The 13,238-nt window shown below is 43.1% G+C and overlaps 1 protein-coding gene across 1 annotated transcript in view; it reads left to right on the forward strand.

The window, feature by feature from the left end:
* Positions 1-13,238, forward strand: part of CUX2 (cut like homeobox 2) — a 253,849-nt gene that overhangs the window by 183,356 nt on the left and 57,255 nt on the right. Inside the window, exons 9-10 of the mRNA XM_040352486.1 lie at positions 1,567-1,683; positions 5,198-5,389. Coding sequence (XP_040208420.1) covers positions 1,567-1,683; positions 5,198-5,389 — 309 coding nt within the window. The remainder of the gene's footprint in view (positions 1-1,566; positions 1,684-5,197; positions 5,390-13,238) is intronic.

The following is a 13,238-nucleotide window of genomic DNA, read 5'->3' on the forward strand; positions in this document are numbered from 1 at the left end:
CTGGCGGTTTTTAAGAAAACCTGCGATGGCGCATACACACGGCCAGGTTTTCCGACCAAAGTTCTCATGGCAGTTTTCCTGTTGGGAAACCCGGCCGTGTGTAGGGGGAAAAAGCTACCGAGCAGTTCTCGTTTCCCCCCCCCCCCCCCCGGTTTTCCCGGCAGACTTTTTACCACCGGGAAAACTGATCGTGTGTATAAGGCATTAAACTATACCTCCAACTTCAAAGTGTGTATAAAGCCAAACATTTTTTTTTAATAGTGTCAGGAATGATTGGCACTGCTGTCATGTTTTATCTAGTAATCATTGTTACGACCAGAACTAAAAGTTAGGGTGAATTCAAATTTTGAGTTGTTACTGGAATAGAAATAAAGAGGTAGTCTTCCAATAGGGACAATTAGACACTAAAGATACCCTGTCAGCAAGTATTGCGCAGGCTTATTGGCAGTGTTTTTCCTTTCCAAATTTTTTTTATTTACATGCAATGTGCCTTTGTTAGAAAATCTGACTAGTTGGCTTCCAAACACTGCCCTGTCTCTCCTTGCATGTCATAACCCTCCTCTTCTGGGGTGTCTAATTATATCTGTTCTCCATGCGTGAAAGGGAATAATATAGAGTGTCACTTGAGTCTAGGGGGTGCTGACATCACATCTAAATGACAGTGCCCAATAGCAGTCTCAGAGCTTTGGATGTCTACACAAGGGGGCTTTTACAGCTAAAAAGAATACATAAAATATGTTAAATGCGCATATCTCTGTAACACTACTGTCTAAGCAAGTATTTCTCTTCGTTCAGAGAGATTTCATCTAGCTTCCTGTGGTGTCTATAGCGCAGGAAGTGATGGGAAATCTCCCCAATGGGACAAATTCATCAAATTAAAATATTAACCGGAGAGACAAGCAGTGCGATTGGTGCGCTGTGCCGTACCATGTTGTATGGACTATATACTTATATTTTTTTCTTATATCTGTGGGTTATTTATTGTGTTTTATCCCATATTTGATTTCATATATTATCACATACACCTGTAAGGTTGTTTATTGTTTCTGTATGGAAGCTTTTCTTCATCAATATTTGAAGCACTATATTGATATATAGTCTGCACATGATACATGTTTTTATACCAACCCTCAATCACGATTTTTGGTTGTCACGTAGTTTCTTGCGCTGCATTTTTTTTTTTTTTTTTTATACATATTTACTCAAAAACTGCAAGGAACATAACAAGGTGATGAGAAACAATTTTGATTAGATGAGAAGGTTCTATTTTTCTAAAATATAGTCAGTCCTGCAAACCATGGACACTTCCAGTAACAAATATTTTCAGGGAAAATCTGAAATTTAGGGACATTTGGCAATAATGAAAACATTTTAGATCGTTTTCAATGCTTTTCTACTCTGGTCTACATCTGTGTCATTTTTCTTCCACTTACCTCTCTGAACTAAGGGTAAGCAGGAATGTTCTACTTTTGAAGATAAGGTCAGACCATGTACTCAGCCCACATTTATTATTTTTTAAATCCAGTAATGTATAGCTTGTATAACAATGCCTTTTTTCTTCTGCAGAGAGCAGAAGCTGCTCAGAGAGAGGTTGAGAGTCTCAGGGAGCAATTATCATCTGTAAATAATTCCATTAGACTGACCTGCTGTTCTCCACCAGGATCCACCACACTGAATTCTGCTGTAAGTCTGTGTTCCAGTTTCCTGGAAAACTTGAGTGAAGAAGAAAAAAATACATCATCGTGTAAATAATATGCAGTGAGAGACTAACTGAATGACAGCAGAAAAGACCACGTGGTCTGTTGAGTCTGTCCTTTTTTCAACATCTTTCTCTCCGGATAGACCCGTGTTTACCCCCAAGCAGGTTTAGATTCACTTACTATTGACTGACTCATCGCTTCTGCTGAAAATCTGTTCCAGACATTCACTACTCTTATGGACAAAATGATTTTTTTAGATTTATGAAGTAATGTAAATCCTTGACCATAGCACAAAATTAGGGCATAAAGATACAGTGTCTTAGCACGTCAGCACTGGTTTCCTTGGTTCTGATCCCAGACAGGACACTATGTGCATGCAGTCTGCATGTTCCCCCTATGCTTTCATGAGTTTCCCTTGGGTAATCTGATTTAGTCTCCCACTCTAAAGACATACTAGTAGGTTAATTGGTTCCTGTCTGAATTGGCACTGGCTTGTGTGTACATCTAAATATGCATGTGAAATAGGGACTCTAGCTTGCAAGCTCCTTGAGGGCTGGGACTAATGGGAATGCACAGTATATGTAAAGTGCTGTGTGAAGTGTCAGCACTTTATACATACCCCTAATGATTAAAATATATTGATGAGGCATGCATGTTTAAGAAATACAATTAAACTTATTGACACTTAGACCTATTGGAAAATCTGCTGGTCAACATGGTACTGTGAATTAGAACAATTGTTTAAGGCATGAAACAAGGAAAAACGCATATATGGAGTCCGTGTGCCGCGCACCCCGAAAATGCAAAAACAAAAATGGGAAGGTCCCCCAGTGGGGTTTTTTAGCGGCATGATGTTCTCAATAAATAAGAGTGGTTGGATGATATTGAAGTTAAAATCTTTACTTGGTTTCAACATTGAATTACAATAAAATGTACAACATGGTTGGAGCATTTGTAAAATAATGTAGATAATATACATATAGTACACTCTGATTATACATGAAAATAAAAATAACAGTGGCAAAAATCAACAACAATACAATACACGTTACATCATGATTCAATTGTTTCCATATGAGTACCCCGACGCGTTTCGACCTAAACTGTCACGGTCTTCTTCAGGGAAATTGTACTCACTCAAGGGTTAATGAATTAATATGTAATCAGAGATGGTTGCTGAGAAGTAAAAATGATCTGAAGACCCCCATAGCAAGAGAAACCCCCGTTCCGCTTGACGGGAACCCACCAAACCGGGCTTACAAGGAGTCACAAGTGTGGATCATAGGGGGGAGGAGACGACCGGAAGACACATAGGCTCCATCCTAATGTATGTATGGAGGGAGCTGTCCCAGGATCACATGATCGTTTAAGGCATAAGCTCTTGTGCAGTGGTCAGAAGTTCAAAATATATATTTTTGTGGAGCTCTGCAGTAATATTATAGGGTATAGAGAACAATGGTGTGTGTGTGTGTAGAGGGTACAAGAAAAATATTGCAATAGTGGGGGCAGAGCAGGAGACTTGAGGATGGGGGAAGGTGGAGGAAGAAAACAGGTGTTAACAGAATTTGCCAACGTTTGGCAAAGTTTGAAGGAGGGTTTTATAATCCTCATTGCAGACAATCAGTTTGTGCCTAGACTCTATCTGTGGCAGAATCCAGTTCTGACCCTACTGGGACCCTTATTCTCAGAGTGTCAGGAGGCCCCTATCATTAATTCTAACTGAGACTGAGTACCTTCACAGCCTTCTCCTCTAGTACTGTATTTGAACATATTTCTGATAAGTAGATAACTCTAATATGAAAACTGCTGTTTCCAGTCCATCTAGAGAACTTTACCATCTGCTGTATCAGGTAGAGGGTCTTCTCCAGCTCATGTTAACACATAAAACTTCCCTATATCTTCTGTTCTATAAAAGTTCCTCCTTAAGGGCTGGAAACACTCCATGCTATTGTGGCCTTATCCTGATGATGTGATAAAACATTTTTCCTTTGATAGGGAATTCCTTGACAAATTACCTGTACCTTTTGTGAACTCTGCAGTTCTTCACTTTAATAGAAATCTCGTCACAGTGGTTGATGACGCCTTTTGCTTTATAGACTTCACTATAAAAAAATTCAGTATGGGTTTACTGGAACAACTCTTCGTCCCCAGTTGGTGGTGACTTTAATTGGTGAAACCATTTCCTAATGCATTACATCCTTTAGGAGGGACTCCTCCAACACAGAACAAGAACCTCAAGCTTTGTAACTTGCTGCGCAACTGCTAAAGCACCCTCCACTTCAGTTATAGTGGCCTCTTAGTTTGGTGTTCCACATGGCAGTAACATCTGTCTATGTGCGTTGGGAACTTTGACTACATGCCTGGGATGTAAAACGTGTTTAAACAATTCCTTCTTTACTTGACCTCTGAGGGAAGGCATGTCTTTGGTCATACACTTGCCCAAACTTCTTAATTCTCACTCTGTGCACCCAATTCAACACAGTAAATCTGTTGATGAGATAGAAGTACCCCAGTCTTGGTGCCTTTCCTTAATAGTTGAAATTTCCATATTTGCGCCACCATTTTCAGGTAGCATTGTTCAGAAATGTGCCCCTTTAAATTATCTTTAGTAAAGTTTCTACATTCCTTGAATCTCTCAGTGGCTGTTACCCACCCCTCAAGTTGGACTGCTTTTGGAAGTCCCCGTTGTTTTTGGTTTCTCAAAGAACGATAAAGAAAAATACATTTTTGTATTTACTGTAAAATCATTATCTTGAAGTCCATTGAGGGACACAGGTTCCACCCCTTTGTGTTTATTGTCCCTATGTAATATGTGCTCACAAATCTGAAGCCCCCAGGCCCTAGGGTGAGGTTATATGAGGGATTTTTTTCTGTTTGCCAGTGTGCACCTCCTGTAAGCAGCTGCACAAAACCCATTTATCTAAAAGTATCCACGATTCCTGTGTCCCTCAATAGACATCAATAAATCTTGTTTATGGTAAGTACAAAAGTCTTTTTTTTCTTCTGTACATTATGTCTACCCTGTATTAGAGATACTGTCACAGCTCCCAGTAAAAAATAAATAACATATGCATATAATCTATTGTACCTATGACAAGTGTTCTGTCAATATAAATCTGTATTGATGTTGCCCTTTAAGCTCAGAAAATACCTGTCTGTGTTTTGTTTAGGCAAAACATGCAAATAAAACTATGAATCTTTAGATACATTGCATTAGTTTGTGGAAATGCTGTTGGAAAATGCAGCTAATACTACACACTTTTCTGTGTTTTTTGCTGTCCTAATCGGCAACTGTTTCTGTTCTCAGAAAATGTCATTACTCTTCTTTTCCACAGTAATGAAAGTAGGCTAGTTCCGGCATTTAGAGCCTTTTTATTTCTTCAGGGAAGTTAACTGGATTATTAATGTATCTAATGGTATTGGACGTTTCTGTTAATTGTCTTTATTATTCAAAACCATGGTAACAAGCTTTTTAATGTTTTTTTCTTTTTCCATAGGATAAAACAAGCTTCTCTCTGTGTTCTGGGTCTCATCTAGAAGCAGCCTTAGCTGTTAAGGACAGGGAAATTTTAAGACTCTTAAAAGACATTCAACACCTGCAGAACACAATACAAGAACTGGAAGAGTCCTCGTCAAATCAGATAGCAGAGCTCGAGCAGCAACTTGTTATCAAGACAGAGGCCATTGCGGTATATTCTTAAAATAACATTGTATATCTAGATGTTCAAAAGACTGTAGCATCCAAAATGACATTGGCCCTCATGCATATAGGTGTTGGGTCTTGCAAGATAGAATTTCAGCTCAGAGCAGCTCTAACACTGCAGAGATGTGCCATGGGGCCCGTACTTATATAACACTTATATGACACCAACCATTTATGCAGTGCTTTATATATACATTGTACACTCACTGCACTCAAGGAACTTACAATCTAAGGTCCCTAACTCACATTCATACATACAGCACACATACTGGGGTCTATTTAGACAGGAGACAATTACCCTGCCAGCATGTCTTTGGAGTGTGGGAGGAAACCAGAATACCCAGAGCAAACCCACGCAGGTATAGAGGGAACATGCAAACTCCAGGCAGGTTGTGCCATGGTTGGGATGCAAACCAACAACCCTAAACAGTTCATGTGCATGCTGATGGGAAAATAAGCAGAGTGATAGAGGGATGAGCTCATCACTGTGCTCAACCTGGACTCAAATGAATTCTATTGGATAATGTTGGCAGAAAAAAAGTACTGGATGAGATAGAGGTTTATGAGCTAGAAACAGCCTAGGATGAGGTGGAATCTTGCAGCAAATGCTGGTTTTGTTATTTTAAAGGGCTATTCATTTTTAGCTTTTTATTTTTAGCTGGAGTTCTGCTTTAAAGAAGAATTCCAGATATGGCATTTTATACATAGTTACATTGGTCTGGCTTGGACCGATGTAACTATGTATGTAAGATATGTTTGGGATCCCACTAGAAGCTGGAAATCATCTTAGTTGACACCACTAATCCAGTGATCTCCACTAGCTTCTGAGTTCTGTTCCGCACAGTTGTCCTGCTGCATTGTGAACAGAGGAAGTCATCAGCATGGGCGCCATTCATAGGGGCAGACAGTGACTGCCCCACCTCTTCACCTTGTCCGATTAGATAGTGCTTTGCATTCTTTTCAAAAAATGCAAAGCATTCTCTGAATAACGCATGGGCTGAGTGGTCAACTTCCTGTGTTCAGAAAAGAAGCAGAGCCGCCACTTTGAACTGGACCCAGGAAGCTAATGGAGATCACTGGATTAAACGCAAGGTGGCTGGATAGCACGAATCGCTGTAGGTGTATGTTGGTCCATGCATGTGATATACTCAATGTCCGCCGGGGACCCATGATCGTGGTATACAGAGGCAGAATAAGGATCTGCCTATGTAAATAAGGCGGATCTCCGTTCTGACAGGGGACATGGTGGAGAGATCTGCTGTTCCCAGTCATCGGGAACAGCGGTGTTCCATGCAGCCCATCCCCCTTACAGGCAACATAGTTAACCCCTTGATTGCCCCCTAGTGTTAACCCCTTCCCTGCCAGTGTCATTTATACATTGATCAGTGCATTTTTATAGCACTGATCAATGTAATAATGTCACTGGTCCCCAAAAAGTGTAATTTGGGGTCAGATTTGTTGCAGTCCCGCTAAAAAAAATCGCAGATCGCTGCCCTTACCAGTAAAAACAATAAAATAAAAAAAGTCCCTAAATCTATCCCATAGTTTGTAGACATGATAACTTTTGCGCAAACCAATCAATGTAAGTCTATTGCGATTTTTATTTTATTGTTTACCAAAAATATGTAGAAGAATATATATTGGCCTAAACTGATGAATAAATTAGTTTTTTTATATATATTTTTTTTGGATATGTTTTATAGCAGAAAGTAAAAAAAAATGTAATGTTTTTTTTTTTTATTTACATTTTTTGTTTGTTTATAGTGCAAAAAAACACATAGGTGATCATACAAACCACAAAGGTGATCAAATACCACAAAAAGAAAGCTCTATTTGTGGGAAAAATAGGAGGTCAATTTTGTTTGGGTACATCGCCTCATGACCGTGCAATTGTCAGTTAAAGCGATGCAGTGCTGTATCGTTGAAAATGGCCCGGTCAGGAAGTGGGTAAATCCTTCCGGGGCTGAAGTGGTTAGTGGTATCTACTACAGTGATTTCTAGCTTCTAGGGCTGTCCCACAGGTAACATAGTTACATTGGTCCAAACTAGACCAATAAAGCTATGTATAAAAAGCCATATGTGAAATTCTTAAAAAAAAAATCCACCATTTCCATTTCTATGTTGCCTTAAGGCAGCCCATTCATTTTGAGTGTAACCTACAAAATCTGCAGCATTATTAGCAATGCAGTACACCACAATACATGCTATATGCATTGTGGTGCTCTGTATTGCACTTGCATTGGCTGTGTATATGCACAATTTACCATGTGTCACCACAAAGCATAGGTCTGAAGGGGGCCTCACAGTACAGATAAAGGAACTGAATATCCATGTAAATGGGATCATATTCCAGCAGAGCCCAATATAGCTTTATTGTGATACTTCATTATATTTATAGTTCCTTCATTATGGGACTAGGCTGTTGTTAAATAATATAAAAGATGAAACCTTAGTTTGATCCAGTGTAAACATACCACTGTTTTATTGAATATGGCTTTATGGTTATGTTTACATAGGGGTTTATTTACTAAAGGCAAATCCCCTTGGGAAGTGTAGTCACTGTAGTTCTGAGGGGGACATGCAAGGAACAAAAAAAACGTAATTTTTGCTTGTACATGATTGAATGATAAAATCAGCAGAGCTTCCCGTTGTTTCAGATCTTCCTCTCAAATCTAAAGTGACTGCACTTCCAAGTGCACTTGTAGTGCAAAGTGGATTTACCTTTAGTAAATGAACCCCATAGTGTTGCTCATGCATGCAAACATAAAGAATTATTTTGGCAGTTGATTACATATTTTCAAATGACAGCATCCTGTGAAAAACCCTTTTAATTTATATATATATATATATATATATATATATATATAAAAAAACAGTGAGGCTGAATACATTGGCCCGGATTCACATACCTTGGCGCATAGTTATGCCGGCGTAGCGTATCGAGTATACGCTACGCCGACGTAGCGCAGAGCGGCGAGCACAGTATTCACAAAGCACTTGCTCCCTAATCTACGCTGGGTTCCCTCTGCGTAACTCGTTGAAAGTGGCAGTGGGCATGAGCCATGCTAATGAGGCGTGACCCCATGTAAATGATGGGCCGAGCGCCATCAAGATACAAATAACGAACGGCGCATGCGCCGTCCCATGGTCGCATCCCAATGTGCATGCTCAGAATCATGTCGAAACAACCGCCTAAGTTACGTCGAATCACTGCCTACGACTTGAACGTAACCTACGACTAGACCTATTCATGTACTACGTAAACAACGTAAAAAACGACGGCTGTGTTCCCTGGTGCAGCCATTTGCATTGATGCTGCTGACTTACACCTGCTTTATGAGGCTTAAAGCGGAGTTCTGGCCAGGGCTGTGGAGTCGGAGTCGAGGAGTCGGAGTCGGGGGAAATTTTGGGTACCTGGAGTCGGAGTCGGCAAACAATGCACCGACTCCGACTCCGACTCCTACTAAATTTAGATTGGAATAAAAAAAAAAAAAGCAAGTTTAAATGTCCCAATTCACAAAAAGTTATAATTAACGACTTCTCTACTGTAAGGCTGCATTCACACCTAAGCGACAAAACGCCCGACGCGGGACGCTTCTGCCGCTAGAGGGGAGAATTCCCATTGCTGTCTATGGAGATGGTTCACATCTCATAGACGCGCAACGCCTGTCGCCTGAAAAAAGTCCCGGACCCTTTTTTTCACGCGACAGGCGCGTTTTCCCATAGACAGCAATGGGAATACTTTTAGGAAAAAAATAAATAAAATTGAAACATTTGTACTCGCGGCAAATCTGCCGCTACACGCGAACGCGGCTGTCGCTTAGGTGTGAATGCAGCCTAAGAATAAAGACCAATGCATGCAGTGCCTCACGTAACCGCAAAACGAACGCGTTAAGTGACCGTGAAGAAGCATGCTTTTCATGTGCTTCACTATATGGCACGCAACGCACAATTAGGAGCGGCAATACTTATACTTTCCATAGTGATGTGTTCTGCTTTTACAGGGAACGCATGTTAGGCCGGGTACTCACGACCAAACATGTATGGTGAAAGCGGTCCGTCGGACCGTTTTCACCATACATGTCTGCCAGAGGGCTTCTGTACGATGGTTGTACACACCATCGTACAGAAGTCCGCGCGTAAACAATACGCGGGGCGTGTCCGCGGTGTCGCCGCGTCGATGACGCGGTGTCGCCGCGACAATGACGCAGCGACGTGGGCGGCCCGCCTTTAAAATGCTTCCACGCATGCGTCGAAGTCATTCGACGCATGCGAGGGACGGCGGGCGCCTGGACATGTACGGTAGGTCTGTACTGACGACCGTACATGTCCGAGCGGGCAGGATTCCAGCGGACTGTTTTAAAACAAGTCCAGGAATATTTGTCCGCTGGGAAAAGGCCCGGCGGGCAAATGTTTGCTGGAATTCGGCCCGCTCGCGCCCACACACGACCAAACATGTCTGCTGAAACTGGCCTGCGGACCAGTTTCAGCAGACATGTTTGGTCGTGAGTACGGGGCCTTAGAGAACCAGTAAGTGTCCAAATAAAAAAATTCCAACAGGAGTTTTATAAAGCACTAAAAGAAGTTGAAAAGTATGATCGCTCATCAAAACTTACTGTTGAAGAAGCCATCCTTGTTTATCCAGAGATCGTTAGTGATGTGGCCAGAATAGTTACTGCAACGCCACCCACACAAGTCAGTGTCGAAAGATTATTTTCAGCCCTAAAAATAATAAAGTCGGACTTAAGAGCCTCTATGAAAGAGGATCTGGCAGAGGCAATTCTCTTCCTTAGAACTCTACATTGAATTGATTTGCATTTGCTAAGCCTAGAACTACATTTCAAGATTAAACCATTTCTAGGTTTTGCAGATTTTGTTTTTGGTTCATTATAGATAAGCTTTGTTTTTGTTCTAAAACAACCAAATAATGTGGTTTGTATTTTTGAACTGGTAAAGATCGTGTTCCTGATGTTTATGCCTGCTGCTACTATCCAGTCACTTGATTGTTTTCATTGTGTTTGTCTTTTGCTTAAACTGTGCAATACAGTAGACTGTTGGCTTCCCAGTCAGTAGTCCTGTGGTAGGTTGCGTTTCTTTCCCTCAAGGAATGTATAAAATACATGTTGGAAGGCTGGACGGAGGCCGGCCTGTGTTTGTAGGCGGAGTCTGGGGGAGTACTTATCCTCCCTTCTCTGCCGGGTCCAGCGTCGGCCTCTTTTCCTGTGGATGTGCGTCACTTCCGCCGCGACCGCCGACGTCATTTCCGGGCGCCAACTAGCGTGGAGAGAGCTGAGATCGCGGCTCCAGTTCGTCTCCAGGCCACGAGGGCTTCAGGTATTCTGGGGGGGGGGCCGCGACTAGCATTGGGGACTGGCGTCCCCTGCTTACATTGCGCCCGTAGATTCGCCTCGTGGCAGCGGGGGGGGGGGGCTGGCTGACGGGGGGGCTGGCTGACGAGGGGGGCCTGGCTGACAGCACTCATTTCAGCAGCCACAGGGGAAACCCCGGGAGCCTCACAAAGGGGGGGGGGTATCATACATGTCGCCAGATCTGGCCGGAGGGGATAGGGGCCAGGGGAGGGGGGGGGGTTCCTGGTATCTGCCTGCATATTTGTGTTGTTCATCTGGCTTGTCATTGATGTCATTGGTAAACTGCTGACCACCCTGTGTCATGTATTTTCCATACAGATTTGCCGGTCTTGGGAGGGGGGGGGGGGGTAAGATCTGTCAATCAGTGGTGGGGGGGAATTCATCATGGTCATCTGGCACGACCACGCGTTTATCTCGCAACAGCCATGCGATTTGCCTTTGATGAATGGTCATACGTTTGTCTTGTTAACAGTCATGGTTTCTTGGTAAACAGTCATGCGATTTGTCGGATAAAAGAAGCGGTCACGCGATCTGTCTGATGAAACGGTCATGCGATTTGTCTGATGAAACAGTCATGCGATTTTGTCTGATGAAACAGTCATGCGATCTGTCGGATAAAGACGGTCATGCGATCTGTCTGACGAAACGGTCATGCGATTTGTCTGATGTATCGATCATGCGATTTTGTCTGATAAAACAGTCATGCGATTTTGTCTGATGAACAGTCATGCGATTTTGTCTGATGAACAGTCATGCGATTTTGTCTGATGAACAGTCATGTGATTTTGTCTGATGAAACAGTCATGCGATTTTGTCTGATGAAATGGTCATGCGATTTGTCGGACAAAATGGTCATGCGATGGGGGGGGGGGTAACTGCACGGTTGCCGTGAGCAAACTACCATGCGATTTGTCTGGTCAGGACGGTCTTGCGTTTTGGCTTGGCAGATCGTCATACCAATGGTCTTCAGGGATTGTCATGCAACATGTCGTCAGTACGTGTCATAAATCAGGTTCGGGGGAATCTCATGCGATCTGTCAATGGTAAAATTGTCATGCGGCTTTCACTGATAGGTCGGTCATCTTCAGTGTGTCGGACGTGCGGTTTTCATTGATCAATCTGTCATGCGTTTGCTTCAATCTTATAAGGAGGGCAGTTGCCGCCTCACTGGGCATTTCGGGTGGGGGATGCGGTCGCTTAGGGCGGCAATTTCACATCGTTACCACATTCATTTCTTTTGTCTGGTTATACATTTCTTGCGCTCATTTCTCCGTCGGTACATATGGTATTAATTCTTTCAGGTCGGATTACAGTGTCTTCCCGGTGTCAGCTGGTACGTATTTGCTCGCTTTTAGGGGTACAGTTAGTTTTCCAGGTCCATTTTGCTTTCTGGTTCTGTCACGTCTACAGTTCCGTACAGGCTGAGGGTCATTAATTGATTGTTGGACCACAATCTTCTCGCCGTACATCTCATGTCTGGTATGGCACCATTATTTCTCATTTATACATACCCACCACGCTCCTGAGTGTTCGTTTTTAATTACCTGTTGTCGCGCTGCAGGTCGCTCGGGCTCACTCATTTCACTCATTTCGTTTCATCATTTCAGGGTCGGGGTCCCGCTTGGTAGGTCACGCGCTATTTCCGGCCACCTAGGCAGTCACGCATTCGGGCTGGCTGAGGGGTGAGGGCTTTCATGTTATTCTTTGTAGTTTGTCTCTTTAGATTTCGGTATGTCTCAAGTGGCTGATAGCGAGGACTTCTCGTTCGTCCCGCCTACACCGCCACGCGGGGGTTCGGAGCTCGGAAATTCACCATCCTTGAGAAGTTGGACCGTGCCCAGACTCATGGCTGAACTCCGCCGCAAAGGCATTTCTTTCCCCTCTTCGGCTAGGAAAGCAGAACTGTTTAGGCTATGCTTCCCACCCCTGTCACAATCATCTCCCGCCACCAGCGCTGAGCATGCAACGGTGCATAACACATTGGTACAGGTCCATGCACTGCTAAACACACTGGCTACCTCCATGGTCCAGTTGCAGGAAAGGATGGAGGTGATGGAGGCCCGGGCCTTGGTTAATACAGTAATACCAGCCTCTACCGTGGTGGATTCAGCATCCCTAGCGCTCCCAAGCCCAGCCGCAGGTAACGTCGCTACTTTACCTTCAGCGGTACCATCTCCGTCGGCTTCCCCACCTGTGGTATCTCCAGCCCATTTCATCCCGGCCAACATCAAAAAGGACATCTTGGAGGGGAAAGATGTTAACTTGGCCTCCCTGCTCATAGCGGCTCAGGATGTGTCAGAAAATAAATCTTTTACTTGTGGGGAAGTATCTGTAGTTCTAAAGACCAAAGACCCCAGGCTGAGTCGGAAACTCAGTGTACCGGAATTTGTGCTGGCTTTTGGTATTTTTAGGGATATCATCTGTTCTGTTAGCCCAGGTAGAAGGGAGGAGTTGGACCTTTATCTT

Source organism: Rana temporaria, chromosome 1, assembly GCF_905171775.1.
Source record: "Rana temporaria chromosome 1, aRanTem1.1, whole genome shotgun sequence".
Taxonomy (NCBI): Eukaryota; Metazoa; Chordata; class Amphibia; order Anura; family Ranidae; genus Rana; species Rana temporaria.